The sequence below is a fragment of the Neopelma chrysocephalum genome, unplaced genomic scaffold, assembly GCF_003984885.1.
Source record: "Neopelma chrysocephalum unplaced genomic scaffold, ASM398488v2 Primary Assembly neopelma1_70, whole genome shotgun sequence".
NCBI classification, from domain to species: Eukaryota; Metazoa; Chordata; class Aves; order Passeriformes; family Pipridae; genus Neopelma; species Neopelma chrysocephalum.
This window is the reverse complement of record NW_020897730.1, coordinates 8,763,069-8,786,583: the sequence shown is the minus strand read 5'-3', so window position 1 is coordinate 8,786,583 and position 23,515 is coordinate 8,763,069. Positions and strand designations below refer to the sequence as shown.

General features: G+C 43.7%; 2 protein-coding genes across 4 annotated transcripts in view; both read left to right on the top strand.

Moving 5' to 3' along the window:
- The window catches only part of OTOS (otospiralin), a 34,924-nt gene extending 15,901 nt beyond the window's left edge, over positions 1–19,023 (top strand). The window contains exons 1-4 of one of the 3 annotated variants that reach the window (XM_027686143.1): positions 9,003–9,078; positions 15,957–16,047; positions 16,366–16,392; positions 18,486–18,670. In XM_027686143.1, the coding sequence (XP_027541944.1) occupies positions 9,055–9,078; positions 15,957–16,047; positions 16,366–16,392; positions 18,486–18,670 (327 nt within the window). In that variant the 5' untranslated portion in view covers positions 9,003–9,054. Of the gene's footprint in view, positions 1–9,002; positions 9,079–15,337; positions 15,657–15,956; positions 16,048–16,365; positions 16,393–18,485 lie in introns of those variants that run through there. The other 2 variants (XM_027686144.1, XM_027686142.1) reach the window with 2 other exon arrangements.
- A 335-nt stretch (positions 19,024–19,358) lies between these two features.
- On the top strand, positions 19,359–21,920 carry COPS9 (COP9 signalosome subunit 9). Its single transcript, XM_027686145.1, has 3 exons — positions 19,359–19,488; positions 19,560–19,632; positions 21,574–21,920. Exons 1-3 carry the CDS (start codon positions 19,426–19,428, stop codon positions 21,609–21,611), a joined length of 174 nt encoding a protein of 57 aa, XP_027541946.1. The 5' UTR covers positions 19,359–19,425; the 3' UTR covers positions 21,612–21,920.
- Positions 21,921–23,515: the final 1,595 nt, after the last annotated feature.

Sequence of the window (23,515 nt, the reverse complement as noted above, 5' to 3'; positions counted from 1 at the left end):
CGGGTGCCCAACCGTGCGTCCTGCAGGACTCACCTCCGGTGCCAGAGGCTAGAGGGATGTGCCACAGGGTTTGCTCTGCTCAGGGCAGGAAAGGGCTGCCCTTAGGACTTCTTAAGCCCCTGTCGGGGTAGGCTGGGGGGCCAGGGAGCAGGAGGTTTCCCAGAGAGCAGCCCTGAGGCTGTTCTCATGACAGAGGGCTATTTACTTTCATGCTCACCATCTCATGGTTTCCTGTCCCCCTTGCCCTTTAGTCTGAGCCACAATTACCTGTGCCCTATTCTGACAATGCAGCTTGTGAAATCCATGACTGAGATATTTCCAGGTCAGCCAAATTCAAATTCTTGTACACCAGCTTTATCCTGTGTGGATTTGATGTGTTATTCGGATACCAGTTGGTTGTGATTAACATAGCAGAGGACAGAAATGCTGAGCCACTTTCTTGCAGAAACATGTATTCCCAAGATACCTGTACAGAAAAATATGTCACTCTGAGATTATGCAAAATTAACAGGTTTCAGACAATCTGTTCAGCATCTTGATATTCTTGCTGTGTCAGTGGAGCCAAAATCATAGATTAATTCTTTAACTGCATTTATGGGAACTGGGTCACAATTGTTGTCCACTGTTGGTCACAGTGGAAGAGGAAAACATTTCACCACTAGCTTGAGTTCAGTGAGAGCAAATGTTGGGCATGGTGAGCCCAGTGAGGAAGTTCCAGACACCCACCACATTCTGGAAAGGTGGGTGAACAGAAAGGCAAGGCTGTGACCCTTTAAAAAATGTCCTCAGAGCAGAGGGTACCTGGCAGCCACAGGGATATGAATATCCCTGCAGCAACACAAGGTTAAATCTTGCAGAAGGTGGAAATGCTCCCTCCTGGGGCTGACAGCTGCAGGCAGGGGTTCACTGCAGGGGCTTTGCTGTTCCCGACTCCTCTTTGCCATCATTGAAGCAGCAAGTTTAATGCCATCTGTCCCCATGTTTGCCTCCCTGAAGCAGAATGGAAACTCCAAGTGTCTTCTCTGGCACCCTGCTGCGTGCCTACCTTTGCCACCATGGTCCACTTTGGAAAAGGGGTATTTTCTGAGCCTCTGGGCAAAAGCTGGTTGCCTGACATGCATCAAGGAGAAAGGGTACAAAAGAAGTATGCATCTGGTGAATATAATTGTTCTCCAGTCTCATTCCTGCTGTGTGGATTTGCACTGGGAACAATGAAGCAATACTAGTGTGGAGCCAGTGTGTATGAAGGAGGAAACTCAAGCTTCGTGCCTCTGGCTTGTATTTAAAACACGTTGCCTACATGTATTGCTGTGTATGACACAATTAAGGTAACACATCATATAGTGCTGGAGCAACATGAAACAGCACCTGCCCTACCTGACCTTTCCTGAGCTGTTGGATGCTCATTCATACCCAAAGCACATACAGGGTGAACAACAAAGGTATGTGCACAGCTATTCTCCCGTATGGGCTCAATTTATCCCTGAATATTGTCATCTACAAAATATTCCTGAGCAGGGGAACAGCTTGGGTGATAGACCATACCTGACCACTTTCTCAACATGGTTTGATAGTTACAGGCTCTGGTCACAGCTGTTCAGCATTATGGTGCTGTAGAGCTCCCACTTCCCTCCCCGGCTCATCCCATAGGAGTGCCGTAGGTCTGGAAGCTGGAGAGGACTATAGCTATATATTTACATGCCAGCTGTCTTCTTCAATGAACAGCCTTCAGCCATCTGGAAGAGTCTCTAAATTACTTCTCCATATCACAGCAAAATCCACAGCAGATCAGAAGAAATGACCAGAAGTGCATCTCCCTAAATGGCCTCAGTTCTGCAAAGACTTAATAATTGTGAATATTTCTACTGAATTAATTTTTGACGTGTTTAAAAATCTCATTAGCTTTCTTTCTTTCTTTTCTTTCCTCCTTTCTCAAGAATTAGATCATACCTGATAAGAAATGCTTTCCTACAGAAAAGACCTTCAAGTGTCCCACATAGGTAGGGCACAACTACTAGGACTGTCAGTGGAAATCAAGGAAATGCAGCACATTTTGGCAACTTTCAAAATGTGTCTCAAGGTTGGGATCTGTGACTGTGGCACATGTTACTTGCTGTGATGACAGATCACGGTAAAAGAAGTGCCTTTCCTAAGAAGAGAGACACACAGAGCATGTCCCTGCTACATCCCAGTCAAGTGTCCTTTCCAGAAGGGTCCTACCACATGGACACACGTCGCTGTTAAGATGAGACGGCCCAAGCGACATAGAATCTTCTTCCAAAGCAGGGACAGGATAGCAAGAAGGCTGGAAGAGATCTTTATTGCAACAGGTTGCAGACATTTATACTTTTCACACAACACATGTCAACCTACTATTGGTACCTTCATGTACACATGAAGCTGTGAAAGATTTGATTTGTGCTCCAGGATATGTATTTTTTTACACACCAAAGCAGTTGAATAAGAACACGTAGCATAAAGATATAAAGAAAGAGAAGCAGAACGAAACAATTTAGGTGAAACCAGGGAAATCAGTATAAGTTTTGCATAAATACACTGACAAGAATAAGCCCCAACCTAGGTCCAGGGAGATGACTAAAGATAGAAATGCCTATTCTATATTTTAATATTACAGTTATTACTATTGAAATCAAAGCAGCATTTTGGTCTACAGTTTCCCGTGGCTACAGAGGAGCTTTTTTATCCTGAACTGTGCGTTGGAGAAGAGGCTTGTCTCTCTCCTACTCAGGAACAGGAAAATGATGTATATTAAAAAAATACTTTTGAAGCCAAGTTGTCAAGGTTTCAAATTTCTCACTATGTAAGCAAGTCTCACAAGATACGAGATCTTGGAAATAAGGGTCAGAGACTTCGAGGTTTTCCCACCCTCACTATTTACATTCACAAATGCTTTGCAGCGTAAGATTCTGAGAAGCGGTCAGAATGATTTTCCCATGTTTGTTTATCCACGGTGACACTGTGGCCAGCTAGCTCATGCAATAATAATGAGGCTGTTTCAGTGTGATACACAAGGAACTGTACTTTTCATAGAGTTCCAAGTCAGATGGGGCCATCTGTCATTTTTGCAGCTGAACTGAATCAAGTTGCTGCAACCTTCAACCTGTATTACCTTTCCCTCCCTGAACTGCATTATGGAGTTAATTTAAATTCCTTCAGCAAACAAGCATGGCACTGGTGGTACTTCTGTGGATAAAAGTGTACCTTGGAGCACTGGCCAGGTTGCACACATACAGAATTAAGCACTGGACCCATACAGTAGATGAAATCCTGGCCTTGGCAAAGTTGATGGCCAATCTTTGGGCTGCAGTACAATCAGGTTTCCTGTCTGTCCTTCCAGGGAATGAGACAGGAGGGAGTAATAGAAACAAGAAGGTGCTAAGTCCTGAGTCCACAGTCCCTGAATGTAACTGGTTATATGTTGGCAGCAAACTTGAGACTTCTACACAACCACTTGTTTGGCATCAAAGATTACCCTTTTTTTCCTGCAGATTTTATGCAGAGTTAAGGTCTGAAAATGAATTTCTATGAGAATAGCAGAGCAAAAGGTTGAATCTTGAGAATCAATCATATAAACTATTTCTGAAAGAACTCTGCCCATCACCAATTTCACCCACGTACATGATGACAACATTCTTATTTTTGGTCTATAGCCAGCACCCATGAAATCACAGGCATCAGAAAATGCCCTGTGATTTACATCACTCATGCAGACAGAGAGCTATGAATGTTCTCTGCCCTGCACATGGCATTACTCAGGTGGCACAGCAAAAGAGCTGAGTAATTCCCCAAGGGAATGAAGAGTGCAGGGATGACAGCACAGACCAGGGCCTCTGCCCTGCACCCCTTCTTTGCCTTAAGGTCCTGCTTGTACTTGGAATTTCCAGCATGCAACTTTTCAGCATGAAAAGCTACAGCTCCTAAGGGTGCCCAGAAGCTCTGACTGTTCCTCTCTGACTTTGGCACTAGACACACATTCAGACTGATTTTTCCACATTTCCCAAATTTGGTCCCGTCAGCATCAGGAGAACAGAAGCCACCACTGGGGTGTTTAGTCTTCTTCAATGACTGAACCAGATAATGAAAGGCATATGCACTCCTCTTGGGAAGGTTTTCCCAGCCTTCCCTAAGTGATGTCAGCATCAATACAGCACTTTTTGCTGCTATGGCTCAGCAGCATTAATGGTAGGTTTCTTTTTTTCTTATTTCCTGCTCTTAAAATCTTGTCCAGTAAATTCCTTGTTTGGGTTTTATGGGCTTTTTGATCATATTTCTTAGAAGATAATTCTTTCGGGATGTCACAAGTGCTGAGGAGCTCGAAAGAATTACCATCGTTGACAAGATGTTTGGCCACGGACAAGTGTTACTCATTAAGAATAGGTTCTGTTTTCTACTTATAAAAACAAACTTCCTGCACACTCCAGTTACAAGGAAATGGCCTTATTTTTATAAGGATGCATTTATGTTTGAAGCCAGCAAGGGGTTTAATCCTTCTCTGGTCTTTTATCACGTTCATGGTTGCTTTCCCTTGCCCTTGCAGAACTTTAGAGAAGATCCTCTCTGTACACCATCAACCCTTGACCCTAAAGCAACATGAAAGTATCTTAAAAGTAATCTTATGTAGTTGCTGCAGGTTGGCACAGAATGTTGAGTCTACCATCTCTCCATATCAGAGTGAGGACTACAGTCATCCCACCCATCCTGGGTTCCTGCTGGCTCTGTCCTTGCCTTGCATTATTAATAATAATTCCTGGCTCTTCTGCTGTGCTCATCATGTTGCAGCACATGCACTGATGCAGACTGAATGCCAGGCAGAAAAGGTGTGGAGTACTTAGCTCTGGGTAACGGGACAGGCAACAGCTATTTCTGACAACCCTGCAAAGCAGGTAAGCTAAACACACATTCACATGCCTGACTGCCCAGGGATGTGGTCCTGTTTCCAGAAGAAATGAGGATTTTTGGCCACACTGCAGTGGGAAGAATCTGAGTCCCCACTGTAGCAGTTGCATTGTCTCCCAATTCTGTGCCCATCTCACCCCTGTGTCTGTGAACCTGGGCATTTCCCCCTTGCTGCCACCAGCCTTATGCACTTGTGTGCTCTCAGAAAGGTCTCACCTGCTCGCTGTTCTTCCTCTTTATTTTCCATAAATCATCTTCTAAGTTCCTTGTGATGTAAACACAGGCCTTGGAAAGGATCATAAGTTGACAAAATATTAGCTTACTTCAGAACAGATAAGAATGGTGAAGGGTTTTGCATTGAATATGGTTCATTTCAATTGTAACAACCTCCATTATTTCTTTTTAATCTTTTGTTAAGAATGAAGAGAAGAAGGCAAGGAATGGGAAGGAGGGGGAACACATTTAAATAATTTCTACTTTAAAGCTTTAAACAAGGCTTTTCTTTTATTTAAAGCCTACATTCATGCATTTGCTTTGCCTTTAGCAAAAAAAAAAGAAAAAAATTCCAATAACACAATTTCCAGAGAGTGGTATTTGCCCATTTTGAACAGCTCTCACAGCCATCTCTTCCTCCAAGGGGCAGTGTGAGCCTGAATTAATTAAAGCTCCACCCTCACACCCACTGGGCTCTCTGGTCCCAGTCCAGCCAAGCACTGAGAGAATATGATTCTGGCCAGGTTCTGTGAGCTGACCCGCCAAGTGCTGTGCTGGAGAAAGGTCAGAGGCAGCCCCATGGAGGCTGAGCCTTTTATATCTCTAGAACATCTTGTGGCCTTCAGAAAAAAGGCAGAGCTGTATCAAAGAGGCCAATGTTTACATATGGAGATGTATGTGAACTTTAAAATGTAACTCCATGAGCCTCTGTAGGTTTGATGTACCCTTGCTCGCCTTTTCTTTTTTAATAAGCAATATTTAAAATATTAGCTGCCTCAGAGTTGATATAAAAATAACAGCTGTGCCTCTTCCAGATGGGAAGATAAAAACCACGCAAATGAGCTCACACACACAGAGTGAAAAATGCTGAATGTTGAAGGATTTACAGTCTGTATGGCTGTGTCCTCCTGTTTCACACAGATGAAAATGGGCATCAGCTTGATAATAAAAGCATTAAGAAGCACGTGAGAACAAGAAAAAGGGAGAGAGGTGGGCCTGTCTCAAAGCAAAGGCAAAAAGCACTGACACGAGGGTGGGCTCACATGTATGAGCTGATGGCAAAGGGACAGCAGTTGGAGTGGTCTGTGGAGCAGCTTTGGCTGTTCCGAGTGGAGGGCTGGGGGAGGGAGGTGTGCGGGTGGGGATAGTCAATCATGTCTGAAGTGTTCTGGAGAGTTCAGGAGTGGATTACGTGTGTCAGGCTCTGGCTCCCCGGCAGTTTGAGAGGGATTAGGAATTGTGCTGGCTCAGGCAGCGAGGAGGTGATGAGACTTATCTCCCATACGTGTGTTTTCAATAATGAGGGGAGGAAGGACACTGGGGACTGGAGGGGAAAACGAAAGATCTTTGCCCTTGGGCTAAGCAAAAGAAAGGCTGAGCAGTGAGCTGGGACATTTCATACAAAGGTAAAGGGTATTCCAGCAGTTTGTTCAGCAGGAGTCAGAAACTAATGTAGCAGGTTGGTTATGCTGAAAAAGATAAGTTTGTGGGTTAGGGTAATCTTTGCAATATCCGCTGCTGGACAGCCTTGCCCCAGGCTGGAAGTGGTGAAAGGATGAGAGACACTGGCAGGGATGTAGAAACACTGGGAAGCACACAGCTTACAGAGGAGCCTAGGCCTTGGGCTGGAATCGGGAAACAAACCTAACAGATACATCACTTGACAGATGGCCCCATTTGTTGAGTAGGGTGAGAAATGGGTTCCCCCCATCCCTTTTTTGTTTTGCCCTGAAGACTCTCTTTCTTCTGGATCTTGGGCATGGCCAGCCTGCAAAAGCAGTAATCACCACTTGTTAGCAGTCTGCATTTTGGGGTGCTGCTGAGGGGAGCACAGGAGTGTCAGTTCGTGCCCCATGAGAGGCCAAGGCTGGCTCAGGTGTGTCTGTGTGTGAGGGTGAATATGCTCTAGCAAATGTATGATGAATGTTGCTCTGCTGGATTCTTAAGTACTTTAGATTGGTAAGTAAGTTAGGCCTAGGAGTAAGTGACTGTTGTGCTCCAGTAAATCCTGTATGAATCTTTTGTTAAATTGTTTAAATAAGATCTTGTTAAGTACTGTTAAAACCTTTAGGCCTAAATCGTTGGTCAAGTCTGGGGCTAAGTTTGGCAAGGGGGTCCACTCTGAACCTTCTTACTCAATGGGAGGGTCTTGCTTATTCCTTTGTATCCTTACCCTTTTCCCATTCCCAGCCTCCAGGTAGATAATTTTTTGTTGATTTTAGTTTCAGATTGATTGAGTTTAGGTTTTAGTCCAATTTTTCTCTGTATGCTTTAACCATCTAGTAAGCAGTAGAGTGAACCTTACCAACGAAGTCTGTTGTGCCTTCACTTTAATATTAAACCTGCTTTTTCTGATACCTTTGCTACTGACTCTTTGAGCAACCTAAAACACTCATTCATGACAGCTGTACTTCACATGTGCTCGTACAGAAGTCACCTTTATCAGGGACCGTCCTTTGCTGAAGGAAAAGGAGAGCAGAGCTTTGGGCAACAGCTGCTTTGCACAAAAATGGGTAAGACAGTGCCCATGAGAAGGGAGGTTTGAGATGCACTGCCATCCCATATGTTGCTCAGACTAGGAAAATCAAAGCACTGGCAAGAATCAAGCATTAAAGGAAAAACTCCCGCCTTTTTCTCCCAACACCACCTGACAGTGTCTGTCCACTTTCTAGAAACTGTCCCAAGTGCTGCCCAGCTGGGTAAAACAAGCCACCATACGCCTGGCAGCTGCAGTACTTTGTAACCTTTGCCTTCTAGTGCAGTTCCCAGACATTTGCCTTGGAAAGCTCACAGCAGGGATCATAGACAGCAAAGGTTGGGCCACACAGAGAAATCACCTTGATTCAGTCCTCAGGCAGCATTTTTAGCCTTTATTCTTGTCCTAAGCTCCCACCAGCACTATAAGCCACAAGTCAAGGCAAATTTAAAGTTCAGCATGTTTTAAAGAGTTTAAAGATAAATAGGAGTGTGATTTTAGATTAAATGTACTGAAAAACATATAAGTACCTTCATCATTTTCCAAGATCACATGGAAACACATTACCAATACCAGGAGCTGAATCTGTGTTTGCTAAGGGATACCTTGGGGCTTTGCCAGGGGGATTGTCCTTATCCTTCTCCTCACTCACCTATTACCTCCTTTAGCAAAATGTCAGTAGTTTATTTCTTTTCTCTTTAACAGACAAACACATTGCTGGGGGCTGGGGGGCACTGATATACCCTAAAGGGTCTGAGCAGCTTCACCTGGAGCCTCCACCCACATCCCTACCCATGGTCCCCTAGGAACCGTTTAAACTCAGCCCAGGGCTATAAATCCTAGTCTCTCTATTGTGGGATTGCTAATCTTTAGATCTCCTAGAGGTATGACTGTTCCTGCTCTGTAGATCCTGCTTGTATACTTGAGACATTAATCTGTAGCAGCCTGGGGTGAGTTACTGCTCAGTGCCGCCTCCCTATAATAGCAGGGGGCTTGGAATGTGGCATTGGGTTTTCCCCCTCTTATTGCCATAAAGGTGAATGCTATTTGCACAAGAGATGTAAAATGCTCCTGATTTCCATTTGTATAGGAAGAAGTTGTGATATATCCTTCAATCACAAAAGCAGTCTGCTGAGAAGGGGTTATCACTTTGTGATTTTGGCCCTGGTTTCTGCTGATCTCCTGATGCAGCTGAAGTTTCACCCTGATTTTATTCAAACTGCAAGCGTGGTGGCCAGCAAAATGCTAAATCAGAGAAAAGTCTGAACGTGTGCCCGTGTGAGCAGACTGTGTGTCTGCAGAGCGGGGATCCCGGGCCGGGGACAGCAGAGGGAGCCGCAGCCCCGTGCAGAGCCCTGGGCCGGGCTCGGTCCCACCCGCGAGCCTCCATCGCCCGCGGCTGCAGCTCTCCCGACTTCGTGCGGGCTGTGTGGCTCCGCAGCGATGAAATGAAGGTCTGTGCCACGACCCCGGTAAGGCTGCCTTGGCCATGCATACGGTTTAACTTCAGTCAATGCTGACAAAAGTGGCATTAAACTGAATATTGAGTCAGGTAATAGTCTAAGCTGTCAGTCCAGTTCAGGTGCAAACTGACTGCAAAGTCGTGTGGAACAGGGGCTTTGGGGAATGATCATCAAATTATAAACTGCATAGCAATAAATACTGCAGCCAAGAGCTGCTTACCCTGTATTTAACTGTATGTCTCAAGGAAGTTGAGTGTCAACAAAGCTGTTTTAAAGATTAATTTATCCTATTTGGTCACCCTTTGTACTAGGTTCCGTCTCTTTCAATCAGAGTTTAGTACATCAGTCCAAATTAGTGCCTTAAATACCCTCTCTGCAAAGTAGCTTGTACAACTTGGAAAGGCTACTAGCTTAGAAGGCTAAATGCCTGATCAGAATAAATAATGCTTTTAAATAGGCAAGCTGTAAGGCTAAGCTCTGCCTCCAATGTATAAGACAGTAACCTGAGTAACTATAACTTCTAAGCTCCAAGAGCTGTGCAGGGTTTGTTCTCCACCTCCAACTGCACTATTAGCAGTGATCACTGTTACCCAGAAAAGCTGCAATAGAAGGTAACTGCTGCTTCGTTTTGGCGTGGTGTGACTGATAGTCCTCACCCTGTCACTCTTTAAAACAGCAAACTTTGTAAGATTGAGAAACAGAATGATTTTTTTTTTCCTGACAGATGTGTGACCCTTCTTGGGTTTGCTAACCTTGAGGGAACACAGGACACAGAAGATGAGAGTTCCCAAATCCTTCCTGTTCCTCAGCTGTTCCTCCTAGTGAATCAATGCACTTGTTAAACTCTTACATATTGAGCTTGTTCTGCCAAATGCTAGAAGGCTGAGGGGTGGTGAGATACAGGTGCTGCTGGTAGTGCTGAGCAGTACCTCCAGCAGCGAGCATGCAGGGTGAGTGCCCTCTTCAGTCACACCACCCAGATCAAATCAATATATTGAACCTGACGGAAGCTGCTTCCTTGGCAGAAGTCTCTTTTAAGTGTAGACTTCCCCATCTGCAGCTGAAACAATCTCTTGACAGCTGGATGGGCTAATGCCATGCTTCTGGGTAGCCAGGTCACTTCCAGCATGGCAGAGCACTGAACAGCCCTTGCTCCCTTCATATGTGGCTTTTGGTCTGGCAACCGCTACAATAATACTGCCCCTAACAGGTCTCATTGATTGCTGCTATCAAATACACTAGCAACTTGCTCACATTTCCATGATGGATTTTTTGTACTCAAGCCTATCTCCTCATTAATCTTGTTTAATCAATTTTATTGTCCCTAGGGCAGAGCTGCTCGTGGACAGGTATAACTGGTGATATTGAAGTAGCCTTGACATATGAATCAAAGGGAAGAAGAGACCCTGGCTGTGAAGAGGCTTCTATTCATCCTGATAAAGTTTTAACTTTGGTAACAAATATTTAATGCACTTTCATTTAAAGAAACCTCTCTGTGAAATGAAAACAATAAACAGGTGCTGATGGCTTAATAGCTTAAGTGTAGGTTGAGCATTCAATCAATCTGAAAAGCAACTTATTGTGAGTATATTTCAAAATGGTGGAAGTTATTGCTATGATACATCTAATCATAATGGTAGTGGGAAAAATATATCCTCTCTTAAGAGCTGTGAAAAAACCTGTCATTCAGAGATCAGTTTGTTAGATTCCCTGTGGAGTTCAGTCATCTATGACTGTGCTGAATAGCTAAGTAAGGCTAAAGCAAAGAACTGACCAATTTATTTAAAAAGATGCCTTGGACAAGCTTAGGCCTAATGTGGGTGCAGGAAGGGGGAGGACAAGTCCTGGATGCTCTGCTACTAGGAGACAGGTGCTGCTGCCTCCCATTCTCCCTGCAGCCAAATTGCTTGGAAGCAAATGCTCCTCATTGCCATGCACCTTCTGAGGTGCTAACAGGAATTGCCAGCTCTGTCTCCTGAGGAAACAAGATGTAGGAAACCATATGGACTTGTTGGATCTAATACTCCATTTTGTCTATAGCAAAAATAGTTTGAAATGTTAGCAAATCTTCACCTGCTTTGGTGGTAGCCTGGATGGGAGGTTCCTGTCATTCATGTGACAATTTGCAGATGGACAGTGGAGAAAATCCGTTGGTATCAGGGGTGATAAGAGGGGAGAAATCAGCCTGCAGCTGTTCTTTGCTTGCTCAGCAGCCACTGCTTGACTAGTAAGCAGGGTTACCAGCCTCCTGTGTTCCAGCAGCCTTGCATGGACCCTTGGGAAAGCCAAACATGGTGCTTGGAGCTGGCAGTGCTGCCCTGGGAGGGAAAGGAACAGTGGAGAACAGCTGAGAGCCCCTTGCAGGAGGTGAGGACACCAGGGTATTACTGGGATACTTGGCAGGAATATCTCATTGGGAGCCGAGCTGCACTAGTCCAGCAGGACTAGTGGAACTGCTCCCTTCCTTTGCTTTCACTACCTGCTGCTGCAATATAGCACTGCCTGCTACCTGTGAACCCCTGGAAGATCATCTGCATCTACAAACATAACCCTTCTTCACACAGAGGTTAAAATGATAAGTTGAAATAAATGTGAACAGATGCACTTTCTTATTGGCTCTGAAGTGTGATTTATTTAAGTGCAGAGCTACTCCTTAACTCAGATTTGTAAATCTGACCTTCACAGTTGGCTCTAATACATCTGAAAGTGGTTCATTTGAACTGTGCTATGCCTAATCACATTACAGTTGTTTTGTTAATTGTTTTGTAACTATCCAAATCCATTTGCTGTGTCTCCTTTCAGTTGCTTGCAGGAGCTACTATTATCAGGATGATCAAGCCAGTTGCTGGCAGGAAAGCTGTCCGTTCACAGGAACTGGAAATACATAATATTTTCAGTAAAACTGACTTTAAGAACAACCACGGGGCCAGCCTGGGAGCTCACCTGGCCCAGCAGCAGAGGATATCTGAGGAGAGTAAGACACAGAGCAAAACTGCAGTGCTGCTTGGTCAGAACTGTCTTTCATAGCTCCAAATCTATTTTCTGAGTCGGAAGGGTAAGATACCACATGGCTCTAAAGTTGGAGGTATTTACCCAGGTACCTTATTTTACATTTATTTTTATTGGCCGTTTTGTTATTCAGCTGCTTGGTACTGTGAGATCCTTGCCTGAATTCTCCTTGTCTGCACTGGGCTTTACTATCCTGGCTAATGCAGCATCATCAACAATTTTTGGAGCTTCTATATTCATGAAAAGTGAAACAAAGCTCAAAGGAAAGAAAACGAAGCTGTGAATACCTGGAATATCTAGGGCAATTCACACCTGTCTGAGCAAATCATACAGTCCAGGGAATCTCTTTTTGACCTGTATTATTTGGACCACATTGCTGGAAGAAGTAATCAAACATTTGTGTTTCTAGTGATGGTCTATATATCAGTGTCATTGGTTGTTTCTGATGTACAAAAGTGTTGCAGCCCTGCAGAGAACATTTTGTCCGCTCAGCCCAAGGGCAAAGCACTTCAGGTGCAGCTGTAAGTGCTATTTAGTTTTTAAATAAGTTCTTACGGTGCTCTGCATGCATGTGCTTTTGCCTATTGATTAAATAAGAAAGATTCTGTTTTTTTAAAAACACTTACATGGGTTTTTTTCAGTGGCTGGAGGATTATAGATTTTTCTGTGTGTGTGTGCAATAGCAGTCTAATATAGCTATTGGGAAAACAAAGGCATCCGTAAGCTTGCTTTTATGTATTCCTTTATCTTTGCTTCTAGTTAATCAACAAGGAGGGCTGAATAGCTCCACAGGGGTTGGCTTTGGGTAAAACAGCCCATTAGCAAGGTCCCACCTGAAGGCAGGCTGGCAGGGCTGGCAGCTCCAGGAGTCTTCCCTATCGAGTCACACAAACAACTGTGCTGCCCAAACTGCATTCCCTTATTCCCAAGGGAATGTCCTCTCTGCTCCAATTGATTTATGTCCCTGACACAGCTCTGTGTAGTATTTTCTGGCTTTGAGAGCCATCTACAAAAAGTACAGATTGATCATGGATCCTCCTGGGGTGGGTGGGTAGGATAAACCATCAGCCCCTTCTATCATGTAGCAAAGCTTTTATGAATCAATGCCCTTATCTAAAAAACTCCATGCAAACATTAGAGTCTGGCACCTGAAGAACTTGCTGCCAGCAAAAATAAGTGTTTTGAAAAAAAAGTAGAACGGTGAGTTTCTTTCCAAAATGAGTAGAAATTAAAACACTGGACTCTCTCAGCACTCTTAAGTGCTGTAGTATCTACTGCAGATAGAAGAGATTGTATCACCTGATGCAAGTGTTCTCATTGCTAATTCCCATCCCTCTTTTTATAATTTCCTAGACCTACTTCAGCATGGAAACCCTGGGAATTTAATTTCATCTCCAATATGTGCACTAGCAAGTGGAAAACTTGGATTTAAGTTAAATTGTAAGTGTGTAATTGTTAAAAGACTGTCGCATAATGTCAGATGGGTGAGCCTCCTAGCTCTGGAACAGGCAACTCCAAGCTTCAAAAGACAGAATAAGAAGGTGTAAAGGAGGTAGGTGTAAAGGTGTATGTCAGCACAAACCTCAATAGCTACGTGAATCCTCCCATGATAATCCAGTGCTGTAGCAAATCATGTTGTGACCAGAGTGACCCTGAATCTGATAACTTCTGGGACTTTGTCATCCTCCTACAGCACCATTAATATCTTGAGGGTAGAGCTGCAGGATTGTGGCTGCAGCAGAAACATCATTATTCTCCTTTGTCATCATCCAGAATATGTTATCTCACCTCCCACTTGGAACTACTCCTGCTTATCAACTGCCAAACCCAAAAGCTACTGATAGATGTGTACAGAAGAAGCTTCATGGTAATTATTCAGTTACAGCTGATGACTGTTTTCTGTGTGTATTAGTACACCTCAGTGCTTCTGACTGTTTATTGGAACAGGATATACGGACTAGGCAGCGAAAGGGAAAGTTTGGCTCTGCAGGCAGTGCTGGTGGGTGAACTTGGGTACATCTGCACCACAGGACTCCACTAAGCAAGGGAAGTGCCACAATCCAGGGGAGTGGGGCAAAGGTGCCAGCAGAACTTGGCTGATGTAGGGACCCTTCCTACAGGCTTAGGAAATATTCACCAAGAGGATTAAAGCCTTTCAAAGATGGAATAGATTCTGCCTTCATAATATTTTTCTTTTCAGCCTCCATAAGAGTTGGCACAGCCTAGTGTGCTACAAAGCACCCTTTTTTTCCCTTGCTCAGAACATCCTGAATTAATTCTTGGCAGAACTACCTAACTCTGTGCATAGATAGGAACAAACTCCAGCAAAGCTGGGGCCTCCTGCGAGGCCATTCACCTGGATCTCTCCCCTCCAGGACTTTGTGAGTATGAAGACTTTCTCTGTACTCCTGTGGCAGATGGGTGGATATGGTAGAGCAAGAGCACCAACATCAACGCACACACAGAGTTAGGAAATGCAGGTGTCTAGAACTGAGACAGAGAATGATTTTGTAGATCATAAAGGCAACTGAAAATGCCCAGTGAGAGGGCACAGCTCAGATCAGCAGCTGTAAGATCAGATCTTGCAGCAGGAATGTGCACAGAGCTCTGCACTGGCCTTTCAGTAGCTCCTCTCAGCAGAGGAGCCCTCTGGAAATAGCTGCCTGGTTTGGCAAGATGACCTCAACAGCCATGTCTTCGAGGAGCATGAAAATCCCCACATTTCCCATGAGTCACAGGACACTCTCTGCTACACCTTAGGCCCTTGACCCCACCCACTGCCATCAGGAGTTTTGTGATAAAAGAAAATCAATCAAGATGTCCATGTCAGCTGAGTGTTCTCCAAACTCTGTCTCCCCTCCAGGCTTCTGAAAGCACTGGATCCATTCAGCAACCTGCATAGGCTGGAGCCCAAAGCACTGCTTGGCCTGGGCAGAGGAATCTTTGCAGGAATTCAGTTTAATGTGAAAATGCATTTCAATGCACCTTAATGACCCTCTGAAAGCACCTGCACCACCAGCATGACTGAGGTCACTGGGGACCTCCTGCTTGATTTAGCATAACCCAACGGATTTTAGTGGGCACTTGGTGCCTGTGTACACTTTAAGGTCCAGGTTTTAAGGATTCCAAGTAAGAACATAAAGCAGTGTCAAGCGTTTGTGGGGTTTGTGACTCAGCTGGAGAGGGAACTCCATATCCTTTTAGTAATTTGCTCAAATAAGATTTTTGAAAATCTGTTTTTATAGAGAAAGAAAATCCAGTGAATTTGCCTCTGGATTTCCTCCCTCTGCCTTCAAAAAGCAAAAGTGTTATTGCCAAAGTTGATTCTGATTTCCTTGCAGAAACTGTCCACTGTCCCTTCCATGGACAGTGCTGAAATACAATGCAAATGTGAGCAGTTAAAATACCTGAACGCAACAAAACCAGATTGGTGCAGAAAATCAGTGACGTTTTCCCCCACCCTTCCTTACGGAGCGCTGCTATTTTACAGCAGTAGAAATCCTTTTGGAGTTTCCTAGCTGACACAGAGCTACATATCTTTACTACTGCAAGAAGAAGAAAAGAAGAGAGAGAGAAAGGTAATTTCTAAAGTGAAAGTAAATTAGCCACAAAATAAAACATTTCTAAAGACAATTTCATGTCAGTTCAGAGGAGCCTTTTGGATTTATGCCATCTTAAGGCAAAATATCAGTACATGCTTCAGGACTGCCGGTCTTTTAATACTCCGTGTTACAGTTCAGAAGCTGTAAGGAAATGTAATTGGATCTTGTTATGCCTGAATTGATAGACTTTATTTTGGAATGTATTCTTCTATTAAAAGAAGAAATAATAGACTTTGCATGATTATTAATCTACTGTAATAATCCTCAATTGTACAGATTACTTTTCAGAAACACGAGCATTATCTTGCAGAAACTATGACATTTACTGGCTTATTTTTCTTCTGCATGCTGATGAACATGCTAACAGGTAAGATTACTACTGAACTTATCCTTGTTTATGTTTTCAAGTAGCCAGAAATATTTTGTAATGAATACAATATCCTCTATTTAGTATCACTTGTGTTCTGGCTGTTAGTTATAAGTATTTGGTTTGTAGCACTGAGTGACTGCAAATGGGGAATTTCTTATTCTACTGTTCAAGAAACAAAAATCCTTTGTCTATGCAGAGGGTCCTACATGGGCATTAACCCTAACCCTTATCTTCTGGCTACACGGGAAACCTTTTATTAATAGAAAGTCTTTCTGTGCACAAGTTGGTACTAATGTGTTTCCTCTTTATTCACAGATGCCCGATCCATCCAGGATGGAGATGGTAATTCCTAATGTATTTTTATTTGCTTTGTATCACTAATAATTAGGAGAGTAATTTGTAACTCCCAGACCTGATGCCCAGCAGAGACTTTGGCAGGAACGCTCACTAACCTCAATGGGCTGTGGAACTGCTTTCATCTAGTTCTGGTGGAGAAAGAAGAGTGAACTTTTAGAAATGTCTTTAAAATTTATTAAAAGCTGAAATATTAGTGTCTAATAGTAGAGCTAATATACTCAAAGTCTTAAAATGAAAAGGGACTATGGTCAAGTCACTAATTCTGTTGTACAAAATCATAACTGGAAAGCACCAGACTTGTAGGTGTATCAGACATCTGAGGATTTTGTCTGTCCTGAACAGTAATACTGTATGTGCATCTGATTATTGGCAAGAGATACTGGCCTCCACAACATAAAGCTTAAAATTTACAAATTGCCACAAATCCAATTACAGAAATGTTGGACTAAATCCCTTAGCAAAGCTACCCTGTGGTTCGCGTCGCTTTGTGTGATTAGTCCATTGGATTAGTGTTTGCCTTTGATTAAATAAAAAACCCTCAACACCCTAATGATGTTTACAGTGGCTTGCTGATGATTCTATCAGTTAACCTCTCTTTGGCTTTTCAGACAGAATTCTGTCTGGAAACAAAATTGCAAAGAAGTATCTGCAGTAATCAGGTACTGCTATTGCTGGTGTACATCTAAGTTAACCAGCAGGAAGGCCAGCAGCATGTCCAGTGCACAGATACAAATATGCAGAGAGTATTATAACAGATATGAACTGTAGAAATACAAAATAAGGTCTAATATGAAGTTATAATTCAAACCTTTCCCCCTATGCCCCAATCTATTTCTTCATAGCTCTAAAATATTTTGAATGTATCACCTGCCTTTGTGCTTGGCAAACACTTCTGCAGCAACCTTCTGAGGTGGTCAGAGGAGCCTGTGTCAATGTGAAAATACAACCCTCTTCAGGCAGTGTTCTGTTGCTCTCATTAATAGCAATTATGGTTTTCTTTCATACTGGGCCAAGCAGCAGCCTGCAAAGTGAATCTAAGGTCAGCTGGTATAAACAGTGAGTTCTCCTCTGCAGACAGCATTTCACTGGTTCATTTGTTTGGTTATGTGCCATCTGGGCCTGTGCACTGCAAACTTTACTCCATAAAATTAAGCTCTGACAACAGGATTGTTGAAGGCTCTTAATTCCTACTAAAGACCCTGCTGAGTGGTCCCAAGCTGAGTGGAATGGCTCCCATTTATCTAAATAGGCTTTAAATCAAAACAAAATACTGGATTTAGCTTTGCTGCACAGAAAGACATTTGTAACTATGTGGTATCAGCTAGTGTTTATATGTTATATATGCTTCTGTGTTTGCCCAGATTTGGGCCCAAGGGTGGTCAGCTTCTGCATTTTCAGAACCGACTTTGTTTTCCTGCTGAATTTGAAATCATTTCAATGAGTATATCACATTTTCTGATATTCCTAGAGCAGGCACAAACACAACAGCTGTCTTCCAGGCGGCAAAACCTTTCCTTTCCCTTCCCTTAGCCTGTTTCCTACAGCCCTCTGAGAAGAGGACAGCTGCAGTCCCAGGCAATGTCAGGGAAGTATGGCCTCAGTCCTGGGGAGCTCTGTGGGCAGAGCGGGCAGCTGCAGGGTGAGAGTATAGACGATGGTGCCTTATTCCTTATATTTTTATATTGGGCAAAGCAAATTGTGTGGAATGAGAAAAAATGGCTTTCAATTGCAACCACTCTGCCTTTAAATAATCAGCAGCCTTCTAGCAATTAAATCAGCCTGATGAATTCTTGAATTGCCCTAGATGTGGATGGTGTGCCTTCATTCCTCCTCTCCATCTTGTCCCACTCTGTCACCCCGGGTGCATCAGGAGCAGGGAGTACTGGCTTCATCTTTTACAGAGTGAGGGATGGAGAGGGGTTGAAGGCTCTCCCTGCCTCTCTCCTGCCAGAGGAGCCCATAAGCCTCGTTAGGGAACCCACAACCCCAAACCATATTGGCTCCCAGGACCAAGCTTTCAACACAAATGCTTTGTATTACAGTAATCTGCAACATTTTAATTTGGTTGTTTCTTTAAGATCTGTACCAGGAAGCTGTAGCCTTGCCATACTGGCCCTTCTCATCCAACGATTTCTGGTCCTACGTGGAATATTTCCGGACCTTGGGAGCCTACAACAGGATCAATGAAATGGCCAGAGCTTTCTTTGCCCAGTTCCCTTTTGGGAGCCACCTTGGCTACCACGTGCCTGACCACGAGCGCTAAGTGCCTCACTCAGCTTTGCTAGGGCCAGTGCTGAGGTGTTTGGGTGAATACCTGTCTGACAGCAAACATACCCAGGCTGCCCTCAGCCGCTTCGTGATACTCACTGCAGTCACACACGGCATTTCATGCTTTAAATTAGTTTCCTTTTTACAATTTATGAGTGCCAAGGTGTTAGAGCGAATACCTGCTAGTGAACGCACCTGGGCTGCCCTCAGCCACTTTGTGATACCACAGCCACGTGCAGAATTTCATGCTTTAAATTAGTCTCTTTTGTGCAACTTAGAGGTGCCAATAAATGCAGCTGGGCTGGCCTCAGCCATTTAGTGATACTCACTGCAGTCGCACGCAGCGTTTCATGCTTTAAATTTTTTACAATTTATCCTTTCGCGTGAAAACAATAAACTCCTCCATCCTGCTGCACAGTTTTGGGAGCTTTTTTTACCCGTGATGCTCACAGCGTTGACTCAGGAAACCGCTCTCTGAGAGCACAGGAGTCATGTGTGTGTACAGGAATTATCCGGCCAGTCCGCCCAGTCTGGGGGCTGCAAGGACCACCAGTTTAAACCACAGCTGCACCCTCTGCAGAGCAGCGCCTCACCTCAAGCCTTGGCCCGCCATAAGGGGAGGGCGGGGGGCGCAGAATGGCGGCCGCCATTTCCCTCCTCGCCATGGCAACGGCGGCGCCCCCGCCCACAGGGCGGCCATGAGAGGCGGCTCCTCCTCGCCCGCGGAAGTGACGGCGCAGAGGGGCCGCCATGAAGCCGGCGGTGGACGAGATGTTTCCCGAGGGAGCCGGGCCGTACGTGGACCTGGACGAGGTGAGGGGGGAGCAGGGGGAGCCGTCGCCGTGCCGCCGTGGCGCGGGGGCGCTCAGCGGCTGCTTTCCCAGGCAGGGGGAAGCACGGGGCTGCTGATGGACCTGGCCGCCAACGAGAAAGCTGTGCACGCCGACTTCTTCAATGGTAAGGACCGCCGCCGGCTGGGCGGGGGGGGGGTGAGGAGTGTCGCAGCAAACCTCGCTTTTCGCTGATCTCATATCTTCGATGCCTGGTGGCCGCTAAACTTCTCACTAACTACATCTCTGGTGAGCGGTGTAAGAGCGCTTTAGTGTTAAATAATGCAGGCAGGAGCGGCAAAATGCGTGGTTTTCCTCTCCTGGAAGTTTTAGTACTGATCACCACAAGGTAAAATACCTTTATCTGTTTGCATAACAAGTAACTTATATTAAACTATGCAAATAGGTACAAAAACGTGGAATGAACTTCAAAAAATTGTGTCTGGGCGTTACATAGGTGGTTCATTAATCTCTTAAAGTATGCGTGCATATGTGTCCCAAGGAGAATAAACCACTGTTTTTAATGCAGTTTCTGCATTTGAAAGTGAGCTGTATGCATATAGAATCATAGGATGGTTGGGGTTGGAAAGAACCTTAAAGATCGTCAAGTTCCAACCCCCCTTCTGCTATCCCAGGTTGCTCAGAGCCCCGTCCAACCTTGCCTTGAACACCTCCAGGGATGGGGCAGCCACAGCTTCTCTGGGCAGCCTGTGCCAGGGCCTCACCACCCTCACAGTGGAGAATTTCCCCCTAATATCCAATCTAAACCTATTCTCTGTCAGTTTGAAGCCATTCCCCCTTGTCCTGTCATTCCAAGCCCTTGTAAGCAGTCTCTCTGCTTCTTTGCCATAAGCTCCCTTCAGGTACTGGAAGGGTCCAATTAGATCACCCCAAAGCCTTCTCTTCTCCAGGCTGAACAATTCCAATTCTCTCAGCCTAGATTTAAGTATAGACAGCTGCTTTGAGAGGAAAGAGCTACATATCAGGCCACTTAGTGGTAGAATATAGAACACTGCTCTTGATTACTAAGGGTTTTTCTATGCTTCTCAAGAAGTATGTTTGGACATTCCAACAGGGAGTTTCAGATACATTATTAAATCTGGTTGCTGTAGTGGTGTTAATATCACAAACTGGTATTAATTCAAAAATAAAGTAGGTTTCTCGTGGTTCTCAACAATTAGAATGCAGGAGAAAAAGGAATTTTCAATTATACTCTCAGGAGTGGTGAAGGAGCTGGCTCTGTGTTGGAGCCAGCATATTCAGGAGCAGGTATTTCCGTAAAGTTCTGCCATCATGGTATTATATTCCATTGGTATTTTAGGACTCTTCTAAATGAGGATTAATCCTCAGTTTATTGTATGGCACGTAGACTGCCTTCTATAAGAATAAAGGCTTGTATTCAGTTATGTTTTTAGTTTATGCTCAATATACAAAGAAGATACAAAGCTGAGTAGTTAAGAGCACTTTCCAAAGATGAAATGTAGCCAGCCACATTTCACTAGTCTGAAATGAGTTCCGAGAGAGAAATGTTATTAGCACCTTCAAAGCAATGAAATGTTTTTAAGGAGGGGACTTTTAACAGCAAATCCCACTTGAGAATGTCAGTCTGCAGCATTTAGAGGTGTGCCTGGATGCTGTGACCTAAAGCCAGGATTCTGCAGGAGTGTTTACATCTGAGACTTGCTGCATGCATAAAGCTAGCACTTGCTTTGTTCTGGGCTCAGGGAATCCTGCTTGATCCACTCTCTGATGGCTACTTAATGCTGTTATAAAAGCCCCTTCTTTTAAGCTTAGCTTTCATGAGTTTGATTGCACAACTTGTATTGTACAAGTGGGGCAGTTTAACTGTGCGTGACAGAGAATGTGTCCGTGGGTTTGCCTGCCTTTGCTGTCTCTTTCCACCCTGATTACATTTCCAGTAGTAGATGGTGCAGTAACTGTCATTCACTTAATTCACCTTTATTTCTGTTTTTAATCCAAATAATGAAGTACTCTACTTGAATATGTGCATTTCTAACAGTTGAAACTTTTTAAGGGTAATTTTACCTTGTCTTGTTTTTCTGACTAGATTTTGAAGATCTCTTTGATGATGATGACATCCAGTGAAGTTGGTTGTCCAGCTATGCAGTGCTGAGATGTGGATTTTTCTCTAGGATCACCTGTGGTGTCCATTATTTATTAAAGTAATCGAAATGGGAAAATCACAAGCCAGGGGGGAAACCTGCATAAGCTGCTCGGGGAATATGAAAACCAGATGGTTAAAGATAACTAAGGAGGGAATTGTGGAATGTTATTTCTAGGAAGCTGTGCGTAGATTTCTGTGGAAATTTTATTTGCTGATGTGCTTATTGAATAAAATACTAAAAAAAAACTCTCCTTCACTCTGGGTTGTACTTTGAAAGTAGTTATTGCTGTGTTCTGAGGTCCCTTACAGAATGATTTTTTAAATTTTTTTTTAAGTAATTCACTGTTACTTTTGGATGTTACATAAAAGATACATGGCAGGGTGCATTGCTGCCTATTAAAGTTTTGTTTGTCCCACAATAAAGGATTGATTATCTTGGGTTAAGATGGTTGCTTGTTCTGAATAGCCCAGTTTGTTTGTTGGTCACACTAAGAGCAGTGTAAGTGGTTTTCTGTTTCGAGACATCAGTACTTCACTTTTAATTTAGGAAGCACAGAAACCAAAAGTAATTTCACCTTGATATTTTAAGCAGAAAAGTCTTCTGACCCTGGACCATGGGAATGCTTGGATTTAAAAATATAATTTAATTCTTGAAATTGTACTTTACAGAAAGAAAATAATTTAGGATTCTTTTCTCCTGCAGCAGGTAGTGCAGTTGTTTGTACTCAGAGGTAAGTGTATATGAGTTAAGTGTTGACATATTAGTTCAGATTTTGACACAAGTTTTCAGAATGTTTTTAGAAATGTTTCATTTTCACCCTTCAGTGACCAAAGGGAATCTCAGAATGAAAGGAACAGGTGAGTTTTTAGCACATTATTTCTGAGTCAAGAGTGTATCCTGTCTAATCTCAAATGCAATGTGTATTCCATAAATTGATCACAAAAATGATACTGTATCATTTTTGATACAGTATACTGTATCTTTCTTTGAATGCCTGGCACTGATTAAATTTCACTTGAACTGAAGCTCTCTCCTCCCCTACTTCTTTCACATTTTTTTTCCTTGCTTTGCCTTATAAAATGAAATCTTAAATTTTACAGTGTCTGTGCTGACCACTAAGCTTAAAAACATAAGCACAATAAACCTAGTAGGATTTAGATGTCTTTTTATTGTGCTCCTGTGGATTTCTGAGCAGCCTGTGTTTCATCGTGCAGTGAACATTAAATCAGCGTTTCTGACACTCTGCTTGGTGTCTGATGCTGCCATGTGTCCCTGAAGGAACAGCCTCATTCAGGCAGTTTCCTTTCCCTTTTAGTGCTTGCTTTGCTTAGAGCTGGGTATTTCCAGCTTTTCTCATTGAAACCAAGGTAAAACAGTTTGAGAGGTGGCAAGTGTATTTGGGCTGTCGTCTCTAGCTTTGGTGCTGTGCTTTCTCCAAGCCAGGTTTTGAAAGTTGGTGCCTGTAAATAGAGGCTGCATTCTAGGCAGGAGCAAATGATGAAATAAGATCTAAGAAGCAACTCTGCTCTTTAGCTACTTTTCCTGATTCCTTAAGATGGTCATCTTGTTTTTGGAATGTTTCCTTGTCCATGTTTTGTACATACTTTTTGGTTTTTCATTTGCTTTCCTCACGTTGTAAGAAACTTGAGCCCTGTGTTTGGTCCCAGCAGGAGGAGTATATTCTGTCATATGAACTCATGTTGAACAGTTGCTCTTCAGTATGGGTGGTGTTCTCTTTTTAGACATGTCCAAAACCTCAGTGAACATGGGTTTGAAGGTGCTCATGGTGAGTAGTTCTAGTTTTGAAATGTCTTTCACTTGATCAAAACATGGAACCTTTACAGAACTGGATAGAGGGCAAATAATGCTCATGGGACCAGCCGG

Bases quoted from the DNA above. Each gene is read 5' to 3' on its own strand.
- COPS9 (XM_027686145.1), top strand. From the start codon at position 19,426: ATGAAGCCGGCGGTGGACGAGATGTTTCCCGAGGGAGCCGGGCCGTAC. The intron at 19,489-19,559 runs GTGAGGGGGGAG...CTGCTTTCCCAG, and splicing joins CGTACGTGGACCTGGACGAG to GCAGGGGGAAGCACGGGGCT. The intron at 19,633-21,573 runs GTAAGGACCGCC...TTTTCTGACTAG, and splicing joins GCACGCCGACTTCTTCAATG to ATTTTGAAGATCTCTTTGAT.